Here is a 26,249-nt window from a genome sequence, read left to right on the forward strand (position 1 = left end):
AAAAATCAGACTCACTGATTAAAGGGTCACTTCAGCTTGCCTTTTTTTTTCCCTAGTTAAAACTGTTAAGATCATAATTATGTTATTGAAAGATGTAGATATATAGTTTTAAATCCTGACCAGATTTCCAAAAGTACAGAACACATATTTATCCACTTTACCTCCAGTAAACAGGGGAATGCTGGGCTCTTCACCTTACCATACCAGGTGTCTGTTTCCAAATGCAAACTGAAGAGATTTCCCAATAGGTGGTACCTAAAAGGGGACTTGCCATCAGAAATGTTGCTTGCAGAGCTGGAGTATCATAATTTAATTTGTAGTTACAAATTGATAAGCAAACACATGAAAAGTGAGGCAATTTACCACCATCTTATGATGATTTTATGACAGACTGAATAAGTAAAAAAGGTGCATGCCCTGGTCCACAGCTACTGAAAAGCAAAAGATGCAGAGGTGACAAAAAGCTTAATCCAAAGAAGCAGTACCAGTTCCACCAAGGAATGGTCAGCAGAGGTGTCTCGCAAGCAGTAAGAAGAGGTTATTAGCAGCAGATGTGTTACTGTGAGCATTGTTTTAAACACTGGGAATGTGTTTAGGAGCTACCACAGGATTCCAGCATTTTTTCTTCCCCACTTGCCAGAGGCTCAGCTGCAAGTCAGTCAGGGCAGTGCATTTACTGATAAGGGGTGAGCTCACCCACACCAGAGGTAGGTGCAAGTCAACCATTTATTCTGTGATGATTGAAGCCCAGCAGTTTTCACTCAGTGACAGGCTTTGACTACATCTGAGGTTCATGTTTAAACTTCTTCAGTAGTTTCCAGAAGCAGGTATCAAAGACATTTATCAGAGAGGTACAAAGCAACAGGTTAGGGAAAAAAAAAACAACACGGAATGAAACTAAAGTTGTTGCAATATATTTTTCTAAGATTATTGTTAATATCTGGGTTTTCTTATGCTACTTGATAGCAGCCTTGCATGGCTCTGCAAGATCCCCATCTAACACTGATGCGTCCTACTATTTCTTCCTCTTTTAGCTAATCCTGTATTTATTTGCACCAAATAAAAGCAGTCACTGAAAAAGCCTGTCACTGAATATTTTAAACTGACAAAAAAGATAGGTTTCAAAACTAAAATTTGCAATTCAGAATCTCCCAAAACCTTATAAAGGCATTCTTAACACCACATAAAAAGAACAACTATTTAACTTTTTCACATGCAGTGACACAATCTCAGCTCTTCAGAGATCTTTCCCATGGTACTGCCCTAAGTTAGCATGAACCACAACTGACTTTTCTTGCTTAAAAAAAATCCAGAATGTATTTTCTCGCAGTGGGAGCCCTAACCCATGTCCCTACAGGATCCAAGGCCTCAGTGCTGCATCTGGAGACACTCAGCCAACAGCACTGGGCTGACCAGACCTCTAAATCAGTGGCAACCATCACCCACCATCACGGGCAGCTGGAGCTGACCCCTCAGCCGTGCTGCTCGAGTCAGTCTTTTGCCATTCAGAAAATAGATACAGATTTTCCACACATCCGAAAATGCTGAATGAGTCTTTTTGAATATCCCAGGCACTTGTTTATGTGCTCTAGTTATCCTTGATGTGAAGGGGAAAGAAATGGTCTCTGAATTCCACATTTCACCACCCAGCAAGTTGTTGGACACTGAAACACTGCTGCTGTGCCCTTTCATCAAGCCCACACCTCAAGATGTGGTTTTAAGGCACCAGGTTTTTTCCAGGTAAAATGTGAGGAGGAGTTTCCCAAAGCATGCTACTGTCATCCTACAGATGGGTAAGCATCAGGATGGAGAAATAAGGCAACTTCTTACAGCCAGTATGCATTGAAGCAGGAATAGACTAACATGAAATCTCAGAGGGCTCAGTCATCACTCCTCTGCTGTCATCTCTGACCACAATCTCTCTGTATAAACAAAGGCTCTGGCCACTGCAGGCTTTTCTGGCCTGCTGTAAAATGTTTTGCCACCCTTCTCACAGGAACTGCTGATGCTTAAAAAAGAGGCAGCTTTTTCTCACAGTGACAGTGTATCTGTAGAGGAGTCAGGATATCAAGAAAGTATAGGGGGATGCAGACAGGAAGATCTGGCAACTTGAGCAATTAGTCAGTTGTAATCTGGATTAATGAGCACATTATTATTACTCCAGATTAATATTAGTCCAGATTGCAAATAAAGTCCATTCTGGGAGAATTGAATGGTGTTGGTCAAACTCAGCCTTCTTATGAATTTTGATTTTTTAGCAACAATGAAACAGATTTCAGGAGACAAAAAACATGGCCTGGCTGTTCTTGAACACTGTTTTTCTCAGTGTGTGAGAGAGAAACAGAAAGATGTATTGCATCTCTTTTATCACCTGAAGGGAATTAATGAATCAGCATGATTGTAACACAGTCTCTTGATGACAAAAATACTCCAAACAATGGCTGGGTTGCTGTGATGGGGTCTTCCAGAGCATCAGGATTTATTTATGTGTGTTCAGATTGGTTTGGAGCTTTTCAAAATGTTGGTATGCTCAGTCCTGTACATGCTAAACATCATTTCAGCCACAGCCTTTGAGTGAACTAATAATTAATGAATTAATGAACATCCACTGCTTTGGACTCCCAAAGTCAAAATCGGGATGTGCTTCCTAAGGTAGCTCACACTTGTACACGGCATTCCCCACGGAATTATGGTATCACACACACAGCATAGGGCTGGAAAGCAGGGCCACTTCTGTTCCTTGATACTTTTGCTTTATATTTTCATGATATTATTTAACTAAAATCGACTACATACAGTATTTGGAGCACTGTCACATGTGCTCAGGAGATAATGTCAATGGAATTGCGTGTTGTCACAGGATAACAGCCTCCTGCTGCTGCTGAAATGCCAAATTGAAGCCGAGGCATTTATGGAAAATAAACGTCAAGTCAAAGCCAAGATGTTTATTTTAAAAACAAGAGACATGGATCTTGTGGCAATGTTCCATCATGTCTCTATTTCTCTAATAACAAATGTCCAGTGTGAATAGAGCCAAGTGATGATTTCTTCCTGGGCTGTCAGGGAGAGGGTGAAGCCTGCTCACTTCACATGAGGACTCACAGAGTTGTTTCTCACCTGCTTTCCTGCAGGTTTCAGTCAGCTGTCCAGGTAGCAAACACAAATGGTTTATCAGATATCTGCATGCTAAATTTGCAAAGAGATTTAGGAAGACAGCAGGAAGAAAAATGAACAGCAAATGCATTTTTAATTTGCTTTTAGGTAGTTCTTTTTCTCCAGAGAAGGAATGACAACATGAGGCTCCCTGAAATCAATGGGAGGATTTCCAGGCTTTTCAGTGGACTGATTAATGCCTTAAGGGAACAAATAGCTCATCTTTTTAGAGGGCATTATGTTAATAAGAGTGGTCCCTGAATTTTATTTGTGAAGGCATGGCTGGACCAAGACTGGGCAAGGAAGACAAGATCCTTCTGGGTCATAAGGGGCACCACGAGGCACAGAACTCAGAGCAGCACTGGAGAGAGCAGGATGGCTTACAACAGCAAGTCAGAGCTGGCCACAACAAATCCACTGCCCTAGCTACAGCCACAATGAAGAAGAGGGTTAATCCCAGTGCACAGAACCATTCCCAAATTCCTGCTCCATTCCTGGTGCTGCTGGAAGGGACAGAACCCATTCCACAGGACCCTCACCTTGCAACCTGGTTTGCATGGAGGGAGGTACACAAAAACAAGCTGGAAGCGATGCAAAACATCTCAAAGGATTCGGCTTAAAAATACACCCAAATAACCCACTTCAGTTCCTGAAATGCTGAGGTTTCACAGCTCATGCCAATAGGGTTCCTCAAATGCAGCACATTTTGATTCTCATTGGATCTACCTCTTATCCTCTATGCAATATAAGACTGATCTCTCCTAGTAACTACTGACAGTTTGGGCTCTTTTTTTTTTTTTTTTTTTTTTAAACTTCCAGAGGAAAAAATAAATTAGTTGCTCATTAAAAACCGTGATTTGGAGAGCAAGTAGAAAACAAACTATTTTAGTGCTGTAAGCTCTTCTCTTGACCTAACCTAACATCCTTAACTAATATGCAAACAAAGGGAAGTATTTAAATCATATTAAAGAGCTGTCTGAAAGGAAGAATCAAACCAAAAAACCTAACAAAACAAAACAAAAAACACAACCAAACAAAAATAAACAAAAAAAAAAAAAACCCAAACAAGGAAATTTGGAGTTAAAGGAGATTTGCAAAAGGTAATGCTCTGAAAGGGGTTAAATCTAAAGTGAATATTTGGCTGCTCTGTGCTGCAAGGGCCAGAGGGATGTTCTGTACAGAATTCGTAAACTTGCTTATTTTTTCCTTTGGAGATGCATTGTTTCCCAAAGACATTCTGGCTCCAGCTCTGATCTGGCACTCCAGATTGACGCGTGTGGAACCAAGAAAGACACGGAGAAGCAACACACAATTATGTGTCTTCTGTTTTATTGCATATTTGCTAGTAATTTCCTTTACTCCTACAACCTTTAAGCTTATCTTCTCTTATGGTGGGAAGAGACCTCCTGCTGGAGATCTGATAGGACAGCTTGATAGGCAAAGAGCTGGCATTTTATTAGTTTACGGTATTTATTAACTGTATAAAGATATTACAGCCATAATGGATCTGGACAGATGACAGATGGATGGTGCTCCAGGAATAGCAAATAAAACAGCTGCAGGCTATCCCCACCACTGCTTCACTGTCATCTTGGGAAAAATATTTAAGATTTTATCAGAATTTTTTCTGGCTGATTTTATGCTAAAATGGACTGTACACATTCACAAAATTCATCCAAGCATCTTGTCTGTGAAGGTTTTGGTGTAATGATGCATCATGGACCTCATACTTACTTTAAGCAGCTAAATGTAGAAAAGAAAAAAATGTTTCTATCCCACAGCTCCACTAACCTGGTTTCATATTATTATTTTTTTTAGATCAGGATTACAGATACCAGACCTGGGCAAATACACCTAGAAACAGCCCTTCTGCTTTTCATTTGGCATAAGATCTCCCTGTGTTCTTGAGGATGTCATGCTTCCTTCCCTTCCCACTAAAGAGGGTCATGCTTTGGTCCAGCAGATGACGAGCAGCAAAGCAAAGTCCATGGGAACATAAGGGAATGGTTTGCCAAGCAGCAGGTCCATGCTGGTGTGTGGCCTTTAGTCAGGGTTAAATAAACACTGTGTAAATAAATAAATAATTTTTCCCCAGGTTGTGACCTTGTAAATCAAGCCTAAGCCTAGAAGGGATTTTTATGGGCCAGCTGGAACAGCAGAGCAGTCTTAGCAGAATAAATATATAGGGGGAAGAAAATAACTGTGCCTTCCAGTTGCTCCCAGAGTGCTGTGGGGGAACATTTGGTGCTGCTGTAAAGACATGCCAATGATTTAAAAGGCAGGAGAGAAGGGACATTGTTCTCATTTACTCTGTGGTTGCTCCACATTATTTTAAGAAGTTTAAAACAGGAATAAAATGCAGTAAAATGCAGTCTTACAGCTTCAGAGCAGAATAGAGAGCCACACAGGTGAATGGAAATCTAACCAAACAAGTTCCTAGCAGCAGGTTTCCCAGAAGGGGATGGGACCTGGGCAGGATTTGCTCAGTTGGTTATCCGGGCATTGCAGCCTCCTGATGTTTCAGTAATTTACTGCTCATTACCAAATAATGGTACTAACATCATTAATACTTCGAGCAGTCCCTAGATATAGTGTGTTTGACCAGACTGCGTAAAAGCTACTTCACACATTTTTGAAAGTCCAGAGACACTCGTTCAATACAGCAGAGAAAAGCCAGAAAAGGGAGCTCCCACCTCCCAACCTTGCAATGGCTTGGTCCAGCAGGGCTGGAGGAGATGGGAAAAAGAGGATTCACAATAGGGAGATGCAGGGACAAGCGATATCCACAGAGCTGGGAGAGGAGGCACTGGGGACAGGGGCCTTGTGAGCGCGACACTTGTCTCTGATGGGGACATCCAAAGGGATGCAGCCAGTCCTGGCATTTTACTTTTTCCAGGGGTAAAGAGAAGTAATTTCTGCTCCAGAAGCCGGTAGGAGGCCACCCTGCCGGTATCCCCTGGCTGCCCTGCGGCTGCCAGGCACAGACACCCCTTGCCCAGGACATCCACGCTGCCGTGAGGAAAGGAGGCTCTGTGCTCGGCAGCCGCCGGACAGGCAGAGCGTAGCCAGAGCGAATACGGGGGATCCTGGGGAATTCGGGGCGGTACCGGCAGGAATGGGGCAGGAATAGCGTCAGAGATAAGCAAGGATAGGGGCAAGGAGAGGGGCAGGGATAGGGGCAGGGATAGGGGCAGGGATAGGGGCAAGGATGGGGCAGGGATAGGGGCAAGGATAGGGACAGGGATGGAACAGGGATGGGGCAGGGATGGAGCAGGGATGGAGTAGGGATGGGGCAGGGATGGGGCAGGGATGGTGCAGGGATGGGGCAGGGATGGAGTAGGGATGGGGCAGGGATGGAGTAGGGATGGTGCAGGGATGGAGTAGGGATAGTGCAGGGATGGGGCAGGGTAGGCGCAGGGTAGGTGCAGCGGTATCGCCGGTGCGCGGGCGGGGCGGTTCAGTCCCGCTCCCTCGGTGCCCATTGGCAGGGGGCGGTACCGGGGCGGTACCGGGGCGGTGCCGGGGCGGTACGAGGGCGGTATCGGGGCGGTACCGGGGCGGTACCAGGGCGGTATCGGGGCGGTACCGGGGCGGGCCCGTCCGGCGGCGCGGCGCGGGGCCATGCGGCAGCCCCCGGGCGGTGGCAGCGGCGGCGGCGCCGCCTTCCTGCCCGCGGCGCGGTGCGGAGCGGCGGCCGGAGCGCCCCGCACAGCCATGGGCGATGGGTGGCTGCCTCCGGACTGCGGCCCCCAGAACCGCTCCGTGGCCGGGGTGACGGCCGTGCCGCCCGGGAGCAGGCAGCTGCCCGCCGCCGAGCTGCTGTCGCAGCAGTGGGCTGTGGGCATGAGCCTGCTGATGGCCCTGGTGGTGCTGCTCATCGTGGCCGGGAACGTGCTGGTGATCGCGGCCATCGGGAGGACGCAGCGGCTGCAGACCCTCACCAACCTGTTCATCACCTCGCTGGCCTGCGCCGATCTGGTGATGGGGCTGCTGGTGGTGCCCTTCGGGGCCACGCTGGTGGTGCGGGGCACCTGGCTCTGGGGATCCTTCCTCTGCGAGTGCTGGACCTCGCTGGACGTGCTCTGCGTGACGGCCAGCATCGAGACCCTGTGCGTCATCGCCATCGACCGCTACCTGGCCATCACCTCGCCTTTCCGCTACCAGAGCCTCATGACCAAGGGTCGGGCCAAGGGCATCATCTGCACCGTCTGGGCCATCTCTGCCCTGGTCTCCTTCTTGCCCATCATGATGCACTGGTGGCGGGATGACGACCCCCAGGCGCTGGAGTGCTACCAGGATCCGGGCTGCTGCGACTTCGTCACCAACAGGGCTTACGCCATCGCCTCGTCCATCATTTCTTTCTACATCCCCCTTCTCATCATGATCTTTGTGTATCTGCGGGTGTACAGAGAGGCCAAGGAGCAGATGAGGAAGATCGATAGGTGCGAGGGCCGATTCTACGGCAGCCAGGAGCAGCCGCAGACGCCCCTGCCCGCTCACCCTCACCACCAGCCCATCCTCGGCAACGGCCGAGCCAGCAAGCGAAAGAGCTCCCGCATCATGGCCATGAGGGAGCAGAAAGCCCTCAAGACTTTGGGCATCATCATGGGGGTGTTCACCCTCTGCTGGCTCCCCTTCTTCCTGGTGAACATCGTCAACGTCTTCAACAGGGACCTGGTGCCGGACTGGCTCTTCGTTTTCTTCAACTGGCTGGGCTACGCCAACTCCGCGTTCAACCCCATCATCTACTGCCGCAGCCCCGACTTTCGTAAGGCCTTCAAGAGGCTGCTGTGCTGCCGCCGGAAAGCCGACCGGTGGCTGCACGGCGGCGGCGGGGAGCTGGCCCGGCTGCCCGGGGGCTTCATCAGCACCGTGGGCTCCCCCGAGCGCAGCCTGGCCGGGACCTGGTCCGACTGCAACGGGGGCACGCGGGGCGGCAGCGAGTCCAGCCTGGAGGAGAGACATAGCAAAGCCTCCGACTCGGAGTCCAAGGTATAGGGGGGGCGTGGGGGGCCGCGTCGGAGCCGGGACAGGGGGGAAAGGCAGGCAGGGAGACGCGCAGGAGCAGAGAAGTCCCCGGCAGCTGCTGATGGTAATGCTATTGCCCGGCAGAGCGATCCCTGCCTTGGCAGGGGGAGTGCGGGTGTTTACTTAGGAATAAAAGCAGGTGAACTGGTGTACGACATACCTCATCCGAAACTACAGAAAACAGGAAACCCACTGACCGGAGAACAAAGGAAATAAAGAGCCCATCCCGGAGACAGCCACCTCGTCTTTAGGAGACGCGCTGTCGCGGGGACTGTGGCGGCAGCGCCCGCGCTCGGGTGACCGTCCCAGGACCGTGCTGGTGGCCGAACCAGCGGGTGGTGCTGGCCCTTGGGGCCGAGTTCGGCTGCAGCTGGGGTCCGGCCACCCCGCCTGGCCCCGGGGCTCATCCCCTCTCCCGGGTTGCCGGGGTTTTGGGAGGCGCGGGTCGGTGCTGCAGGTGCTCCGGGCACGGAGCGCGGCCGGCGACACGGAGACCTGCTGGCAAGATGAGTTTTAAGCTCGGAGCAGCCGTGCTCTCCTCGTCTGCAGAGTAGCGAGACAGAAAATAATGAGCAATGAGGAGCACTGGCGTATTTTGAGAGGGGGTAAAACAACCCGACCCACACTCTTGTGCTTATTCCCTCTGCATCAGCCAGCAGTGAGTTACTGTGCTTATCTCCTTCGGCCAGACAATAGCAGTCAGGCTGAGAAACTTCTACCTCAAACTGTGCATATTGTACAGGGGAATGAACGGAGCATGTTTATATTAAACAGCATATTTACATCCCACTACTAGGGTTTTATGACAAGGGACGGGGAGGAGCGGGGGTGAGGAACCTTCTGCAGCTTGTTCATTGTAATTACAGATGAACCGGGGGAGAGGGGAGAATCCCGGAGACGAAAAAATGTACTGCACATTTTTTTTTTTTTAAATGGCGACAAAGTCGTTTTTTGCACAGTGTTAAAAGAGTTGTAAAGTTATTTGAAGATATTACTTGCACACACATACACACATGCAGATTGAAAAGGAAACGGAGGTTTGAGTAACACCGACCCTGAACCTGATTTCTGGCTTTGTCTGATCTGTTTTAGTTTTATTGAGAGAGAGTGACTTTTTTAATATTATTTTTTGAAGGTACTGTAAATATATCCATATTATAAATTAAAATATCTTAAGAGACTTTAATATTTTTATTTTTATTTCCAAATGCCCACGTGAATCTGCTGTTATTTTAGCACTTGTGTGTCATTTCCATTTTCCTCTCTGTGTGTGTTTTATAACGTATTTATACTTTGGTGCAATTTACTACTGTGTAAGTAATTGGTCTATGTGCAATAAATACCATTGCAGCACAAGCAAGTGTGTCTCTATAGGTTTTGAAACTATACCAACGTATAATGGGAAGAACAGCATTTGTTTTTCTCCAAAGATGGCTCAGATTACCAATACAACTTGATCTAATGGCTTTTCCTGACACAGTGTTGCAAAAAAACCTGTTTGAAACCCAGTATAGTTGTGTTCCAGTTGCACTGAGGTCCACTGACTTCCCTTATTAATAGGAAAAAATTAATGGCTAAATTAATGGCTAAAGACAAGGTGTTTCCACTGATAGTGAATACTCATTTTCTTGAACTATTCCTTTCTGGGATATATTCTTCTCTTTTTTTTTTTCTTTTTTTTTTTTTTTTTCTTTTGTTGTTGTTGTCATAGGAGTACATGGCTGGGAGTCAGGAGACCAGAATATTTAAGATTACAGAGGACACTTATTTTGAAAGCTTAAATTGGTCTTGAGTAGAAAGAAATCTCTGTGAGCATTACATGCCACCCCACAAGTAGGTCCACTTCATGCTGACAGCAGGGCTGATCCTGCCCTAGCAGGTGATGATAACTGAATATTACATTTTTCATTGCTGTAAGTAAGGAGTTGCAGTGAGCAGAAGTGCTGCAGCTTTGTCTTCCTTTATTGCTTTATGAAGGTGTGCTCTATTCTTGTGGTTTCATAAAGTTTTTCTTTACTGAAATGAATACATGGCAGACAGGGAAGCAAAGTGACAGTGCAGAATCAAAGTGAAGTAATTTTTAGTTTTATTAAACTCAGGAGTATAGTTTAATTGAATATCAGCTCCCAGGAACAGCACTTCCCAGAGCGAGTTCTTCAGGGTGGTGGCTCGCGGTTTGTTTTGGAAACCAGTTGTTCATTTTTCTTTGTTTTCAAAGTTAAGGAATTTGTCCTTTGCAATTTCTTATGTTGCATTTTCGGGGCGGGGAGGGGGGAAAGTTATTCTTTTTATGCAAATACAAAATAAAGGGACTGGAGAAGTAAATAATACTTTTCTATCGATGTTACTGGAGTTTGATGTGAGCTGCAGTTAATGGTGTCTTCCTTGATAACAGTGAAATGGGGTCCTTAAAATGCTGGGGTGACATCAAATCAGGAGCTAAGTGAGGTGGGCTCTGCCACTCTGCCACCAAATGATTTTAAAAAACCCAAAACAATCTGGTTTTATCTTTGATTACAGCAAACACAACAGGACCAAAAGTGTGCACTGGATGGTGATGTCTGATGCCAGCAACAGCAACGAAATGTTGGCTGTGCATGTCTGGGATGGGATGGGGAGACAGTGGTGCTTTCCTTGTGCATGTTGGGGATCACTGAGCCAGGGCAGGGCCAGGTCTCTGCCTGCTGGGTAGAGCAAGACAGGATCCCAGCAGCTGCCTGGGAAGTGGCTGTCAAGCCCTCATCCTCAGCAGGATGCTGGATCCTGAGGAAGCACAGTGCCTACTGCATGGAGCAGGACAGCCTAATGGACTTGGATACTCATCTCATAAATCAGTTCACACACTCACTTCTAACTATCCAAACACTCCTGTCCTTAGACTTTAAAAAGTGGTGACAATTTTGTGTCAACAGGGTCCAACTTAGGTGGGAAATTTATGGCCAGAACTTGCTCTGTTTGCCCTGTGGAAGAGCTGTGCTGGGTGATGCATCTCCTGGACAAGTGTAATGGCACTGAGGTAGGATGGGTTTAGCACACTGACCTCAGAAGGGCCAGCTGTGTCAGCAGAGCAGTCAGGGTTCGTCTGCTGTTGAATTTTGCCAGTTGACGACCTGCTGAAAGAGTCTGGAGGCTGACACATTGAGTCCCTTGGTAGACAGCTGAAGTAATCCCACTGGCAGCCTGCACAGGGATGCCAGTCCATCTTGCATGGCGTGGAAAAGGCAGTGGCACAGTAACAGTGAGGACAGAGCAGGACATATGGCACACACGTGTGCGAGGAAGGGGAGGCTGCTGGCGAGCAGTCTGCTGTGGATCACACTCAGAACAGGCTGTTCTCTGCAGAGAAGGATACTCTGAGAAGCGCTGTGGGGCAGCTGAAATACTCCGGAGGCAATGAGTCAAACACTCGGGATGAATGTATTTTTTTCTGACAAAAACCAGACATGGATTAGCAGTTGGAGCTGCAAGTCAGAAAGAAAAGGTGGTAGGCATGCGGCTGCACACGTACGTGGGCAGGAAAGCAACAGCAAAGAGCTGCAGGCCTGCAGGAGAGGGAGACACAGGTAAACCAGAAATCCGCTCAGAGAAAATGTCCTGCAGCTGCCAGGACCAAAATTATTTGGCGAGGATGCCTGGAGACTTCCACATGGAAGACGCCTGATTCTCCAAGGCGCCGGCCGCACTCTGTGCAGTGTTTGCTCAGCACTTCTGAAAGGAAGGCTGCCTCTCTCCGTGTGTTTAAATGGGAATAGACCGGGTTGGAGGAGTGGATTCAGTTTTCCATGTGCTCAGGGAAGTTGAGGCTGTTTCAGACAAGCAGCAGGCTCTGCAGAAGGACTCCCCAGCAGTGAGAGCTACACAGAAGCCCTCCTGCAAATCCGCTGCACTCTAAGACTGCAACCCTCAGCATCCACTGTCTGTTGCTCCAAGCAGCATGGAACTATGTGAAAAAAGGTGGCTTAGGATCTGAGCTGTGCATTTGACAGCATCGGCTGGGTATTTAAGTTGCTGCATGCACTGGTTCTTATGCAGATGCTGCTTTCCTTCTTGGGCATCCACATGTCCTCAAGTATAAGGACAACTTCTTTATCGACTTTTTTTTTTCCTAAACCCTATCTGAGACTAAGGTTTTATTAATAACCTCTAAGTGGCTATTTTGCAAACCTTCCTTGTGCTGCACACTTTCCTAATTTATTGTAATTTCCCGTCTGGTGGAGTGTACTTACTTCCTTTATGTAATATATCAGCTGCAGGGCTGGAAATTGGGCAGCTATGAACTGAAAAGAGCAGACTTTCGTGAGGCCAAATGCGGTCAGGCATCATTGCCACTGGGAGCAGAATTTGACCTGATAATCTAATCTCATACGAGAGTCTATCTCCAGAAAAGTATTGTTACCAACAGCAAATGACCTCTGCTAATGAAGCTGGAGCAATTAGTCCTATTTAAAGCTGTCGAGAAAATGTTAACTGCTAAATAACAGTTAGTGCTGGATAGTTCAAATAATGAGTGTTTTGTTTGCTGGTGTGTGTTAGGTGATGTGTTGGGAAATAATTATCCTTTGACTAGAAGCCAGCTTTGTACTAATCAGAAAGGAGAAGTCATGTTATGTTTGAAGGATTATACCTAAAAATAGTTCTGTTACCGCCACATCAACAAGCAAGAAGAAGCAAATTCACGGCAATGTACACACCTTCCTAACATTTCACTTTTCATCCTAAAAACTCATTGTTCAGCTGGGACTTTCTGTTTGTGTCAAGAGCACCAATGTGATCTCCTGCAATAGCACTAAGCACACTCTCCCCAAGGAGCATTATCCTATGCACCACTGACTCGCTTTCAGACCCTGCCAAATTCCCAAACGCCCCAGGAGGAAGTAAGGATTCTTTCTCTTTATATAAACAATCACACATAATGTAAGATCAACAATATTTGTGACAATCATGTTGCAGAAGAAATCGATCTGCTTTTTCTCTGAGACGTTTGTATGCCTGCCCATCCGCGAGGAGCAGCCGCCCATGGTAACAGCAGGTGATTTATCCCCACAATTCACTAACTCCAGCCTGTCAAACTCTGCTGGGAAAAGTGGCCAAGATGGGAAAAGGATAAAAAAGGTGATGCTGGTGAGCAAACACAGGATTGTGAATGCAAAAAGAAAAACTGGGGTGTCTTTGGGCAGGCTGTAGGTGCTGCCTTTTACTGGTAAAGAGTAGTTGGTTTGGAGAGGGATACATCAGGCAGAGGCACTGTGGAAATACAGGTTAAGAGGTATGAGGTCAGACATTCCATACAGGACCATGCTACCAAAGGACTGGCAGCTAAAATATGTCCAAAACATTCCTAGAAGTTTTTTTTTCCTATTCTTTGAGGATAACAGCAGCAGACTAAAGCACACCTGAGCAGCTTTCAGCTGATGTAAAGCCACTCAGCTCTCTGGCCAGCCGCGGACGCACTGGACCCCCTCAGCATCTCCCCCTCCTCTCCAAGTGGCTCCAGCTGGACCTGGAGCCATCCCCCAGCCTGGAGCCACCCTCCTCTTCCGTGGTGCCAAACGGGAGGTGCCCCATGGCCTTGGGGGTGGCAGTGCTGTGGGGTGTGCCGGGCGTGCTGGCACTGGCTGCCACCGTGCCCCTGCCCTGACTCGTCCTCTGTCCTGCCAAGCAGCCACAGAATCGGGCCCACTGTGCTGGAAATGGAACAGAGTTTGGATTTATTATGTAAACTGGTGATCAGCTTCCTGGTTCACCAAAAGCAGCAGCTTGGTACTCACATTTGCTTCACAAGCCAACTTTCTTTTCTTCCCTGCCCCACTTGGCTTCCAGGTTTTTCATGGTAGTGTTTGCTTGCTTGGCCTTAGCACCCAGCAGCACAAGGGTTTTTTTGTTTGTGCCCTGGCAGTTGTTAGAATCATGAACTGTACCAGGCTGTGGGCAGTTGTCCAGGTTTGGTTTTACCCATTCCTTCCAGGACTGATGCTCAGAGTTATGAATACTGGCTGCACCAGAGTGCAAAATTCCCTGACAAACAGGAAAGGAGTCCTGACCTCCAGGTTCACAGCCTAAAGAAGAAAATAGAAGCTTACCATTTGCAGACTTTTGCCATTGCCATGATTAGCAGAGCATCTCTGATGTAATGGTGTACCCTTCCCATCTGATCCTGTGTAATGCACCGAATCCTGTTGTCCTTAATGAGATTAAATGAGGATTTTCTACTAGTTCAGTGCCTTAGCCATTAGCAACTGTTGTGTGTCTCTAGGCAGTGATGTATCTTTGCAAGCCTGGCCCAGTGTCTCTCTCAAAGCTAAGGTATTTGGCTTCTTCCTACGAAATTTATTTTCATAATTTGTCTTAAGCTCATTGGCACAATGCTTTGAAAGGCAGATCCAAGTGTATACACCAAAGAGGCAAACAGACACTAAAGAGCTCAGAATCTCAGCAGCTGCTAGGTGTATAAACATTTCAGCTACCAACAAGCCATTTTGCAGGGCCAGGTGAGTGCTGCAGCCCCCTCCAAATCTGCAAGCTGGCTTCCCTCAGAGGGGGACCCTGCCACAGTAAGGAACAATTGCAGAGACAGCACAATAGCACATCACAAAAGGTTTCTCCAGGTGGTAAAATTTGAACAGTGCTTTGCTGGCAAAATGTAGAGACCTCTTGTTAAGAAGAAGGAATCAAGAAAAGCCCCTGGCGGGATTCCTAGCGGGGAAGGGAGAGCAGCGCTCAGGGTTGAAGTTTCCATGTGCAGATGAGGAGCCCCGCGGTGACTGCTCCAGTGAGGGTCACGGATGCCGCTGCTCACCCTCTGCCACTCTGCTCCCTTTCGGGTGTATCATGTGTGCCCCTCTCACCTGCCCGAGCGCCGGGAGGGACCCCAGAGGTGTCCTGAGACACAAAGGTGAGTGTCAGCCTGCGCGGCCACCCCGTCCCTCATTGTGCAGCGCAGGGAGGAGCGCTTCCTCTTGGACTGGAGCAGGTAAACTGGGAGATGTCCTACACAGCTCCCATTGTTCCACAGCTCGCAGAGCCCGCCTGCAGCCAGGGGTGGTTTGTTTTTCTGTTCTTCCCCTAAATGCTCACTTGGGAGCCGTCAAATAGAACCTCAATTAGCTGGCTTAGGACAGGGAGGGTGTGGGATGTGTTCCCTGGCAGGCAGCGCTCCATCCTCGCTGCGGGCACGGGAGGCAGCAGGGGCGGTGTGGGTCCTGTTGCTCACACACAGCATCGCTGGTACCCTGGCAGGTCCCCATGGCCAGACTGGGACAGCCACACCGCCAGCGCATCCGGGCTGGATCCGACACAGGAGCATCTGTAGGGATCGCTCACAGAACAGCCTGTGTCAAACACTCGGGCTTTTTGGAGCTTTTATCTAATATGCAGCACAAGGCAGCTGCTGCAGTAATTGCCAGTGACAACAGGTGTTGTAGCAGTGCTCTAAACCACCTTGAGAACTTCCACGGGAGAGGTTTTGTTCCTGTTTCAGTGCCAGGTAGTTACCAGCTGTCTGGCAACGCTGTAGGTGCCTGTCTGTGGTTTTCAGCATCAGCCCATCCAAGCCAGGGCTGGTGCTTGCCCCCTCTCCTCCTCTCCCCAGCCCTTAAGTCCCATTGCTTGTCCTGCTTCCCAGCCTGGCTCTGCTGCCTGTGGAGCTGCACGGGCAGTGAGCTCCTGTGGCTGAAACCCAGCCCTTTCAGACAAGGTTTGTTTCAGCTGAGCCAGCGGGTTACACGAGCACGGGTAACAATTGCCATAGGAAGATGCAGAGTGATGGGTTAGGGATCATCTGATAGCAGCCCTGGTTTAGATCCATCTCTGTGGTCACAAATCTCGTGTCCAGTGGTGCAGACGTTGAGACCCAGACCAGCCCTCTCTGGCCACTGTTTTGCTTGGCTGGTGCTGAAAAAAGAGGACTCACCACCCAAACCTTCTCTCCCTTTCAGAAGCTGCTCAAAATATTCTATTCAGGGGTTTAGTGACTAAGCCATTAAGCTTCTCACTGTATGTGAAAAGTCAAAATAAATTCAGGTTTTTACAAATACTAGTGCAATAGCGGGAAAAAAAAAATTGAATTCTGATTATTTCCAAGACCAAAGTGTGGGGCATGGGACAAACTTTTGACAGAGACTGGGACCAGGGCAGCTGAAAGAGCAACTCCTGTGGATCTCAGCACCAAACTGTCCTCAAATGCAAGAGTGATATGGCTACAAGCCAAGGACACTGGAAAAATAATTCCCCAGGAAGAGCAGCTCTGTTTCCCAGTGTGTATGTATGAATCCCAACACTTATGAGCACCACTGGGCTGTTAGGGGCTTGTGAGCAATCCCCATCATCTGTGTCTGCTGCTGAATGGTGTTTAGCTGCTTTTATTCCTGCACACTTCACTTACGTGGGAGCAAGGAATGTGGTGATAAAAAGGCTGGAATGGTTTCAGTTCTGGATAGTTTCCATTAATATATTTCTCGTTGTATAACGCTGCCATCACAGTACAAAATCCAGTAAGGTAACTCTTAGGAAGGTAGAACTTTTCTGCATAGCTATAATTAGGTGAGTGGGGCTGTGGAGCAGGCTGGGCTTTGATCAGACAATTTTTAATTGCACCGGATATGTTTGGGCTATTGCATGGTATGAATTTCTTTGCCCTTAGGTTACAAGGCACCTCATAAATTAAATGGTTGATGTTGTCAAATGCATGCCATTAGCACTCCGAGCAGATAATCCTTCCCATGGCCTCATTGGAGTCTATCTCAGAGCCTGTCTCCAGATAATGGCCTGGAAGAAGAACAATGGTGCTCCCAGCTCCCAGGGGCCTCCACTCTTCTGTTCTGTGCTTCAGAGAAGAAAAATTATCATTATCTGCATGGCTCAAGCTCCCTTTGAAATGCAGTTATTTTTTACTCATACACTCCCAAGTATTTTTTACATGATATCAGTGAGAAACTTGAAACCCCCTTTGAGAAGAGAAAGATTTCCTGCAGCCCTACTACTAAAGAAAATAGATAGATCAAGTAGTAAAGTTCAATGACTTACTTAGCATTAAATAAGAAAGAGAATAATGAATTGGATTTTGTGTGCCTGGTTTTCCTCTGCAGGGAGCAGTCAGGCTAATGGATTTTCATTGCCTCGTGCTTCTGTTCATCAGCCTAGGTGAGTTCAAAACACTCTTGCCTTTTTGTGTTCTCCTTTCCCTGCCCACTTGTCACAACTTCAAATATTTGGAGATTAGCAAACACATAGATTTGTTGCTATCAACACCACCTTGACTGGGGAGGAAAACACAGGGTTAACCCCCTGCACCCAGTGATGACTTTTGGCTGCATGGGCATCTGTATTTTATGCCTGGTAGCTGTTAAGTAGACAATTCCTTACCTAGGGTGGACACTAGTTTCCTACTATTATGAATTCAAGCTGTAACGTCCTTCAAAAAAGACATTATTTCCCCACTGGGTTCACCAAATATTTGTTGGGTCTCCAAACCCTCCTCTTTGTTTACAGGCTTTGCCAAACATGCCGTAGGGATTTTATTGGGGAAGGAAGGGAGGTGGCGGAGGAGGAAACGATTACAAAGCTATTTAACATAAACAACTTTCTCCTGTAAACTCCAGACACGGCTTGGCAGGGAAGAGGTTAAAGCTAGGGGGTGGATGGGGAGACTCATTAGGGCAAAGTAATAAATGGCAAATTGAAAAGCCCAGGGAAAGACACAGGGGAAGAGATGAGCTGACCCTAAATGGGACCCTAAATGGACTCCCTGGCTTGCTGGAAACCCTCTGCTGCTCTGACCTCGGGGTTTGGACCTGGTTCCTCCCTAAGGCATGCCAAAGCTGGGGGATGCTCAGACAGAAATCCTGCAGAACTGATTGGGAGTCATATTTCAAAGGTGAACCTGAAAGGTTTCTACAGAGCCAGAAATTGCTACTTCCTGCCCCAAACCTTTGCTGGGTCTGCCAGCGCTGCCCAGAGCCAGGGAGCTGCTCTCTGCCCACTTGGAGCAGGATTTCCGTTTTCCTACCAGCCTTGGTGCCTCAGGCTTTGTGATCTGGTTTTTGTCTGAATGGGAAATGCATAATGACAAACTGTTTAAACAACTTATGGTACAAGGAAACTTGCTGGAGTAAAGTACAGCACTCTAATTTATTTCCAAGGAAGTGATGCACCCTCCAAAAGCACTCCACTCAAGCACTGCAATTCCAAGTGCAGGTTAATTGCTGGCCATCCTCAGTGCTGCCTTCAGCCCTCATCCAGGCTGGTACTCAGGCACAGCTGAATGCCTGAGGTCCAGGGAAGGTCTGGCTGTTAGAGCTGTGCTGACTGTTGCTTTGCTTGTGTGGGTAATTCTGGTCATCCTGGTGCTGGGGAAGGAGAGCCCAGGAGCCACAAAAGCCACAGAGGAATTTTCTTGTTCTATTTCCAGCCCTGCTTTTTAAGACACAAAGGGCTTCAGATCAGATGCATTTCAGAAGCTTATCTGTGTGAATATTTCACTGCTTATCCAAGCAGAACAAAAACCTTCAAACCTTCTGAGGTCTATCCATCAAGAGCCTTATCTCCCCGTGTCACAATTTGGCTCCTGGCTGCTGCTGCTTGGAGCCTCCTGCCACCAGCTTCCCATCTTCCCTCTCTGTGCTGCTCCACAGCATCCTCCACAGCCACCCTGTGGTCACAGGCTCCCTGCCACTTCAGCCATGGCCTCTGCACTGCATGCAGGAGCAGCAGACCTGTGCTGCTGCATGCTCTGCAGCCAGCCAGCATCCTGATGAGCTGCATTTGTGCTGCTGCATCACAGCCCATCATCTGCATCCCCTCAACACACACACCGAGTCTGGGATACAGCCAGAGCCACGGCCAGAGCGGAGCACCGACCCTGCCTGGCCCCAGGAATGAAGAACATTTGTCTTTTCTTTCGGGATATTAATGAAGCTTGGATAAAGGAATGCTGCCTCCTCTAACTGAGCTTCCAAGACTGAAATATCCAAGGAGAATACTTCTGATCCTCTCCCACCTGGAAGCTGCTGGTCCCCTCTGGCAGAGGCACCACTGACATGGGGCTGCTTAGAGATCTCAAGGAGCACCTTAAAAACCCAGGCAGGCTCTTCCCCTTTGTAGCTGAGCATGGTACCTGAACCACTGGGAAGCACCAGGAGCATGGCAAGAACACAGGAGAGGCATCAGCATCATCAGCCATGTGTGAAATTCCTGGCCAAGTAAAACAGCTGCATAGTCAGACTTCGTGTCCAGTTTGTGCCATTGAGCAGGAGAGTCTCTGCAGAGCCTTGTGCTCAGTACCAGGACCACAGGACTTTTTGTGCTTTGAAGCTGAGCTGGCACAAGAAGTCGTCTGCAGCCATCCTGTCAAAGCCATGGCCAAAAACAACAGGGTGAAGACTTTGGAAAGAGCCACCCATCCACAGTGTAACTGATTTAAACCGGGGACCTGCCTGGCACAGGGCTTGAGAACAGCTTTTATGCGGGTCAGAGGTTGAAATCCGGAGCACCACGGTGGGGATCAGAGACCTCTGCTTCTTGGTACTGCCTGGACTCAGCCCAGATGTAGACAAGCTTCAGCATCAGGGTGGCCTCTTCCAACAGGGACCATTTTCCTACAGTCCTTTTCACAGGAGAAATTAATGTGTGCCTTGTTTTTGCTCTCCTCCCTGTGGTTTTAATTTTTTTCTCTGTTTTGATGGTCAGAGGGGTAAAGCTAATTCCCATCTCATATAAAACAATTAATTTGTCTCAGTAACAAGAGGCTAAATGTACTTTTTATACTGTGGTGTATGATAAGCTATTTATAAATTTCATATCACTGCTGGATCCTAGTCAGAGTTTAAAATAAAGTTTTAATTTAACTATAGTTTTCTAGTGTTGACAGATATGATAAATACTTTTTTTTTTTTTTCTATAAAAACTAATTTCAGCAGTGTTTTGCAAAAATCATTAGAAGCTAAGGGTTATTTCCCTGGGCTTTTCTTTTTTTTCTTTTGCTTTGTTTTTCTCCATGTTCCAGTGTTTAGTTTAATGTTACATTCCATTATAGGAAAAAAGAAAAAATTGTGTCTGTGGTAATTTGTTCTCCAAGGCCTCTGCTTAAGAGATGGAAGGATTTTCCTAAGAAGACCTATGGAAAGAGGTGTCAGCTCATGTCACAGAGGCCTTGGGGCAGTTGCAGCACCTCTCTGAGGTAGAACCAGCTCTCAGAGCACTGCTGCAAAGCCCACTGGCAATTTCATAGTGATTGAGCAAATCTTGGTATTTCAGGTGATCCCACAAGAGAGCCAAGAGGGCACAGTGGGGCAGGTTTCATGTCTGGAAGCTGAGTTTAAAACACAAGTCTTCCATCTACAGGAGGGTTGCATGCTCAGTCCCTTCAAAATTTTTCTGGACCCTCTCCAGTTTTCCTGCTTCCCCACATCAACAGCTTTGAAGAAGATGTCTCTTTCTGCAATCAATCATTTTCATTCTGCACTAAACAGCTCTGACATCAGCTACCATTGTGTTGTAGATGCAAATGCAGCACAACAGAGCCCTACATGTTGTGAGGTGAGCGGGTCAGACACTGTCCTGGAACAACAGAAAAACAAGAAATGTTGAGCAGGAAAAAAAAGCTTGTTTTAAAGTGTTTTAAAGCTGCTCTCTGTCTTCTCAGCCCTGCAGTTTACAGCCTGTACTTCTCATGCTGCCTCCCTGTTAGACAGACAAACAAGAGATGAAGCTATTTGGGGAGCAAGTCTGTGTTCTGCACGTGTGGAAACACTGACACTTGTGTCTATATGGACTGGCCTTTGTCTGTGAGGAGCTCCCAGAAGTTCAAAATACCCAGGAAAGGGGCATGCAGAAGGGGAGAGAGGTCTTCTTCTGGTGGGCTGCCCTGTCTCTCAGGCTGCTTTCATGGTGATACCCAGAGGACGTCATTGATGCAGCCAGCTACAATAATCCTTTCAGTGGGAACAGGTGCTGGGGGATAATCCTGCTGTTTTCCTTGGTCACAGTTCTCTTCAGTCACTAAGACAGAGCAAACAGGATTATCACAGCAGCGATTCAGGAGGTGAAGTTTTTGGTGGCGCATGCCCAGGGCTCTGTGGACATTTATTTCCGAGGGAGGTGCTGGCTTTGCAGAGCAGCCTGTCCTGCTTTGGTGAGCCTGGCTGGCTGCTCCCGAGGCTCTCACTCACACTGCCCCTCAGGGATGAGGGATGAATCCCAGATGACAAGCTGCTGCTCTCTACAGCTCTCCCAGGATATGCCTTCCCCAGTATCCTGGACACGTGTGGGATGGAGGTTGCCCAGCTGTGCATTGTCCCAAAACCTAGCTGGGCCAAGGCACTGGAAAAGGAGCTGGGGGAGGACAAGGGGTGCCAGCTCTGCTCAGGTTGCCAAATTTTCTGTAGCCAGGAAGGTTTGAGGCACTACAGACACCCTGGGGGTTCACAGTGACCCAGTCTGACTCTGAAACTTCAGCTCTGTGCCTGTGTAAGTGCAGGCTCATGCTTCCAGCAGACTTTAATGTATTGTCAGGTTTTATTTAAAATCCCTGGAATGCTGCACTCATCCACTCCCTCCCAGCCCATCTCCACTGCTCTTGGACCAGCCTGCACCCTGGTGACTGTCCTTGCCATGCAAAGCCAATGCCTCTCTGCTCCTATTTCACCTCCTTTTGCTCTGCTGATAACAACCCCTGACCCCACCATGTGATTCCCTTCTCCACCAGGGAAGGGAGGGCACGTGAGGTTCTTGGAATCAGCCTTCACACAGCCTCTGTGCACAAACACCTGCTCCCCACTATTGGTTTGCTTCGGGACTTCCCTGACCCCTGATTTCAGTATCAGCAAAGCAATTGATCTTGGCTTCATGGTTTTGTGGCAATCTGGGCCCAAGGCTGTTTTAAATAGCAAACTACAAAATAAACATTTGTGTACAGCATAAAGACACTGAACTGCAGGAATAGAAACCCAGGACGTGCCGGGTTGTTAAAGCTCCAGCTTGCAGCCGTGCTGATAAGGCAGCTTCCAAGAAATCGCCCAGCCCTTGAATTCTAGAAGCTCTCTCTTCCCAGGTCAACAACCTTCTATGGACTCAGTCCTGGTGTCACTCTACAAGCAAACACAGGCCAGGCAGGACCTTCTGCATATGGTACAAAACAGAGAACCTGTGTTGCTAAGAAGGGGAACAGGCACTCTCTGGCATAGGAACCTGAAATACACAATGAGAAGCACATTGGTAACTCTGGCAGTTTGGGAAAGCACAAGAAAATGTGCCTCAACTTCATTCTTCTTTGGGCAAGCCTCCTCCTTTTCTCAGAGGGGCTGAAGGTGGTGTTGGCTGAGCTGCTGCTCTCCCTGTGCCAGCTGTAGGCTGCAGTGCTGCCACATTTGGGCTCCTCCCGTTGTCTCCCCTCTTCTGGAGGAGCACTCAACCAGCTCTGCACCCAGGCTGCTCCCCTGCTGCTCCACACCCTGCTTTTGACCAGCCTTGACTTCAGACAGGAACAATGGCTCTTTGGAGAGCAGATTTGCCAGAGCATCCCACAGCTCTGTTAGTAAAAGCCTTCAGTGTGGCTTTTTTTCTGTGGGAAACACAGACAGGGCTGATTGGACCCGGTTGTTCGGCTCCCTCATTTCACAGGGATGTTTTAAAATATCTTATGCAGGTGCAGGAGTTGACACAACAGAGCATACACCGTGCTAGAGTCTGTCCAGCTTGTGTGTAAACACCACCAGTCCCCTTTTCAAACTCCTAGGAGTTGTTTCATAAACACAAAATACTTCACTTAATTTCCAAACCACACGGGGTTTTCTCAGCCGGGCCGGTGGTGGAGGACACAACATCAGCCCCGTGTCCTGCAGAGCAGCCCCAGGTCCCTGCCAGGGCTGGCAGCAGAGCCAGGCAGAGGCTACCACCTGCTGGGCCCTCCTTGCTGACTGCTGCTCAGAACCTCTCCACGGTGCCACTTGCTGCCTGGCAGGAACACTGTGTGCACAGCACTAACCCCTCTGGCCAGCCCTGTGTCGCTATCAGAGCTCTGGACACGTAAGCCTTGTAAGCAGTCAGGATGCTTAGTCAGTAGCTTTGGGCACCTGACCTGTTTCTTGCTCATTTTTTGTCTTCCAGAGTCTGTTTCTCTTCCTTATTGACCCCACAGAACAGGGTCATCTTTCTGAGCTGAGGAAAATTGCTAGAATTTTGCTGAATTGAGGAACCTGTTATTTCCCCACCGAAACTTGCTCCTACCAAAAACCAAAATGACTCCTCCAGCAGTCCATAAAAAGGGGGAATAAAATTCATGTATACTGGATGGGGACATGCCTGAATTGTGTGGGATCCCACACTTGCACGGGGAATCTGGAAAAGTCTTCATGGGAAACACCCTTACATGTTTAGGGCTCTCCACATGAGCTGGTGGCAGCGCGAGGCCCCAGCTCTGCCGTGCAGTGTCACCGTGCAGGACAGCTCACAGGGCTGCTGCTTTTGGGAGAGTGCAGAGCCTGGCCTGGGCAATCCAGGAAACACAGGGGCATGTTTGTCTCACTCAGGTGAGTTCTGTAGCTGACCCTGACTCCTGCAGCCTTGAGATTAAGGGACTTGGCACCTGTTCTGGATGGGCGCTTTGTGCATCTTGCAGTGCCGAACACTCGCTGCTCCCAACTTCTCCAAGGGGCTCGTGATGCTGCAGCACGTGCATTTCTGGGGCAGAGACTCTGGTTTTGCACCAAGCACACTGAATGCTATTGACATAGTTTCTTGATTGAGGCTTTTTTGTTTGAGCTGCTCTACCAAACTGCCCTGAGCCTCAACAGGGTGGCCTGCACCATCAGGCTTCATCTTCCCAGTTAGCCAGGCTCTGGGAAAGTCACTGGAAGGACTCCAGTGGCTTCAAAATAGGAGTTGACTCATGCCCCATGAGATCAAAACAAAATGTCTCTGCATATGAAAAAATATTATGGAAACTGTATCATTCATGCACGAAAGCCACACTTCAAATTTATCATATAAAATAATATTGTAAATGGAAAGAAGAAATTGCACAAGGCCTGGTGTGCATGAAAATTATTGGCATGTGAAAATGTCTCTTCCCATAAACACAGCTGCGGTCTGGTACACAAGCAGGCATCCAGAACAGGGAAGCTTGGTCCATTTCTGCTCTTCTTCAAAACTCTCCTGTTCTGTAGGAGTAGTTAATTTCCAGACTCATCCCTTGTATTGCCAAGAGTGACCCAGAGCAGAGCTTAGGCTGAAGAGACCATTATGAGGTGGTGTGGCAGTGTGACAGGCATTTCAGGAGCTCACAGATACAGCAGCAGCACCTGAGAGCACTGCCTGGGACAGAGGTGGTGCTCAGAGCACCCACAGCCAGGCTGCAGCTCTTGGCTCACTCAGGTCTTCATGGGAGCTCTGAGTCTGGGGTCAATCCCACCCCACTGGAGATGGCCAGGACGTGGCCGTGGTGCTCAGCAATTCAGAGACCCCGCGATTCCCTCAGCCGACATCTGCGGCTTGGTCACATTCCAGCAAGAGCTGATTGCCACGGTCCAGGGAGCAGGGTTTAGCATATCACCTTGAGGAGACGAGCAGAGGATGCTTCTGCAGGCACAGCAAATGAAACTCTAAGGGAAACAATGAATTAATGTGGGTATTAACCAGCAATTTGTCATACAGCCTCTAGAGTCAGCTTCTGATGCTGTGAAGTGTGCCGTGAAAAGCAGTGGATGTTTCTGTACCTCCTCTGGCTTCTCTGAAGCTCTTCAGCACTGGGAGCAGGTGGATACCACCGAGCCTGTTCATTGCTCAGCAATGGAGAAGCCAGGATGAGCACTACAGCTGCTGCTGCTGTCCCACCTCTGTGCAGGGCCATGGGGCAGACTGCAGCTCAGGTTTTCCCTCTGTGCCATGCTTCCCTCCCTGGCTGGGAATGCCAGGAGCTGGCTGAGGGCACTGCAGAGGTGCTGTCTGTCCCCTCCTGGGCTGGCCCTGACACACGTTCCATTTATCACTCTGTAGTGCCTCAGTGTCCCCTCCCTGTGACACTCCTGTGGCAGAAGGATCCCACCACACACCCTCCAGCAGCTGGGCCTGAACATAAACACAGTCAAGAGTCCAGCGACCCAGAGAGCCAAGTGAAATAACCCAGCTGCATCATTTGTCCACTATTGCCACAAAGTCACCCATTTTTCCCCAAAGCACATGCAGTTCAGCACTGCTGGCCACACTGTGCAAGCCCATCACTGATCCCCATGCCTACAGAGAGGAAGAGCTGTGAGATGGCTGAGAGGACTTCTGGCTCCCATGGTCTCCTGCCCCAGTGTTACAGGGTGACTGTGGAACCTTCCTCAGCCAACTGGGCTCTACTGGTTCCCTGCTGGAGCAGAGAACTGACTGACTGACCCACAGCTGACACCAGGAGATATCCAGCTGCGATGACTAAACTCTTCTTACATTCCAGAAATCCGACAAATAAATGTTTCTTGAAAATAAGCTGGTGTTTTGTTCTGGGAAATGAGCAGACCATCTTCCTGGTTGCTTGTGTGCAGAGGGCAGAGCCTTGCAAGGACCCACAGGGCACCAAGCAGCAACACCAGCATCTTGCTTGCTCTCCCTCCCAGCTGGCCTCGCCTCCTTTGATGGGTTTGGAACGAGCTCTGGAGGTCTAACTGCAGAGAGTAATGATGTGTGAAAGCTCACTTTCATTTTTCACTCTACTTTTTTGGAAGGTGGAACATTTTAGAGTTGACAGTACCATGCTAAAGCCATATGAGGCAAGTAACTATTTTTAACCAGATGGAGACTATCTGAGAGTCTAGTGCTGGATCATTTCAAACAAGGAAGAAATCATGGAATCCAAATGTAGGCGTGGGAGGGATGGGGGTGGGAAGGCTTTTATCATACACTTATTCCAATAACTGTCCAACTGCTTCAAAACTTATGGCCACTTAACTGAAAATGCCTGTGGGGTCACTTCAAGTAGTGGCTGCATTTTAAAAAATGCTCTGAGAGAGAGGCAGATCCTCAGGTTAGAGCAGCTTGAGAGGCTCCCTGTGCTCAGCAACCCCCTTTGCATTCTGCACCATGCTCTGAGCTGTGCC

General features: G+C 48.4%; 1 protein-coding gene across 5 annotated transcripts; it reads left to right on the forward strand.

Moving 5' to 3' along the window:
* The first annotated feature begins 6,712 nt into the window (after positions 1–6,712).
* On the forward strand, positions 6,713–25,412 carry ADRB1 (adrenoceptor beta 1). Of its 5 annotated transcripts, none has more exons than XM_058841552.1 (3): positions 6,715–8,145; positions 17,265–17,319; positions 18,587–18,775. In XM_058841552.1, exons 1-3 carry the CDS (start codon positions 6,775–6,777, stop codon positions 18,646–18,648), a joined length of 1,488 nt encoding a protein of 495 aa, XP_058697535.1. In that variant the 5' UTR covers positions 6,715–6,774; the 3' UTR covers positions 18,649–18,775. The 5 variants fall into 5 exon arrangements, with proteins under 5 accessions (XP_058697533.1, XP_058697534.1, XP_058697535.1 ...); XM_058841554.1 differs by lacking the exon at positions 18,587–18,775 and adding an exon at positions 24,826–24,969 and having other exon boundaries at positions 6,716–8,145; XM_058841553.1 differs by lacking the exon at positions 18,587–18,775 and adding an exon at positions 23,281–23,318 and having other exon boundaries at positions 6,716–8,145.
* The last annotated feature ends 837 nt before the right edge of the window (positions 25,413–26,249 follow it).

Source organism: Poecile atricapillus, chromosome 6, assembly GCF_030490865.1.
Source record: "Poecile atricapillus isolate bPoeAtr1 chromosome 6, bPoeAtr1.hap1, whole genome shotgun sequence".
Classification (NCBI taxonomy): Eukaryota; Metazoa; Chordata; class Aves; order Passeriformes; family Paridae; genus Poecile; species Poecile atricapillus.

What these genes read in the sequence shown, in the direction of transcription:
- ADRB1 (XM_058841550.1), top strand. Translation starts at nt 6,775, where the DNA reads ATGCGGCAGCCCCCGGGCGGTGGCAGCGGCGGCGGCGCCGCCTTCCTG. An exon ending in CCTCCGACTCGGAGTCCAAG is followed by an intron (nt 8,146 to 17,264) that starts GTATAGGGGGGG and finishes TTTCCTCTGCAG; the next exon opens with GGAGCAGTCAGGCTAATGGA.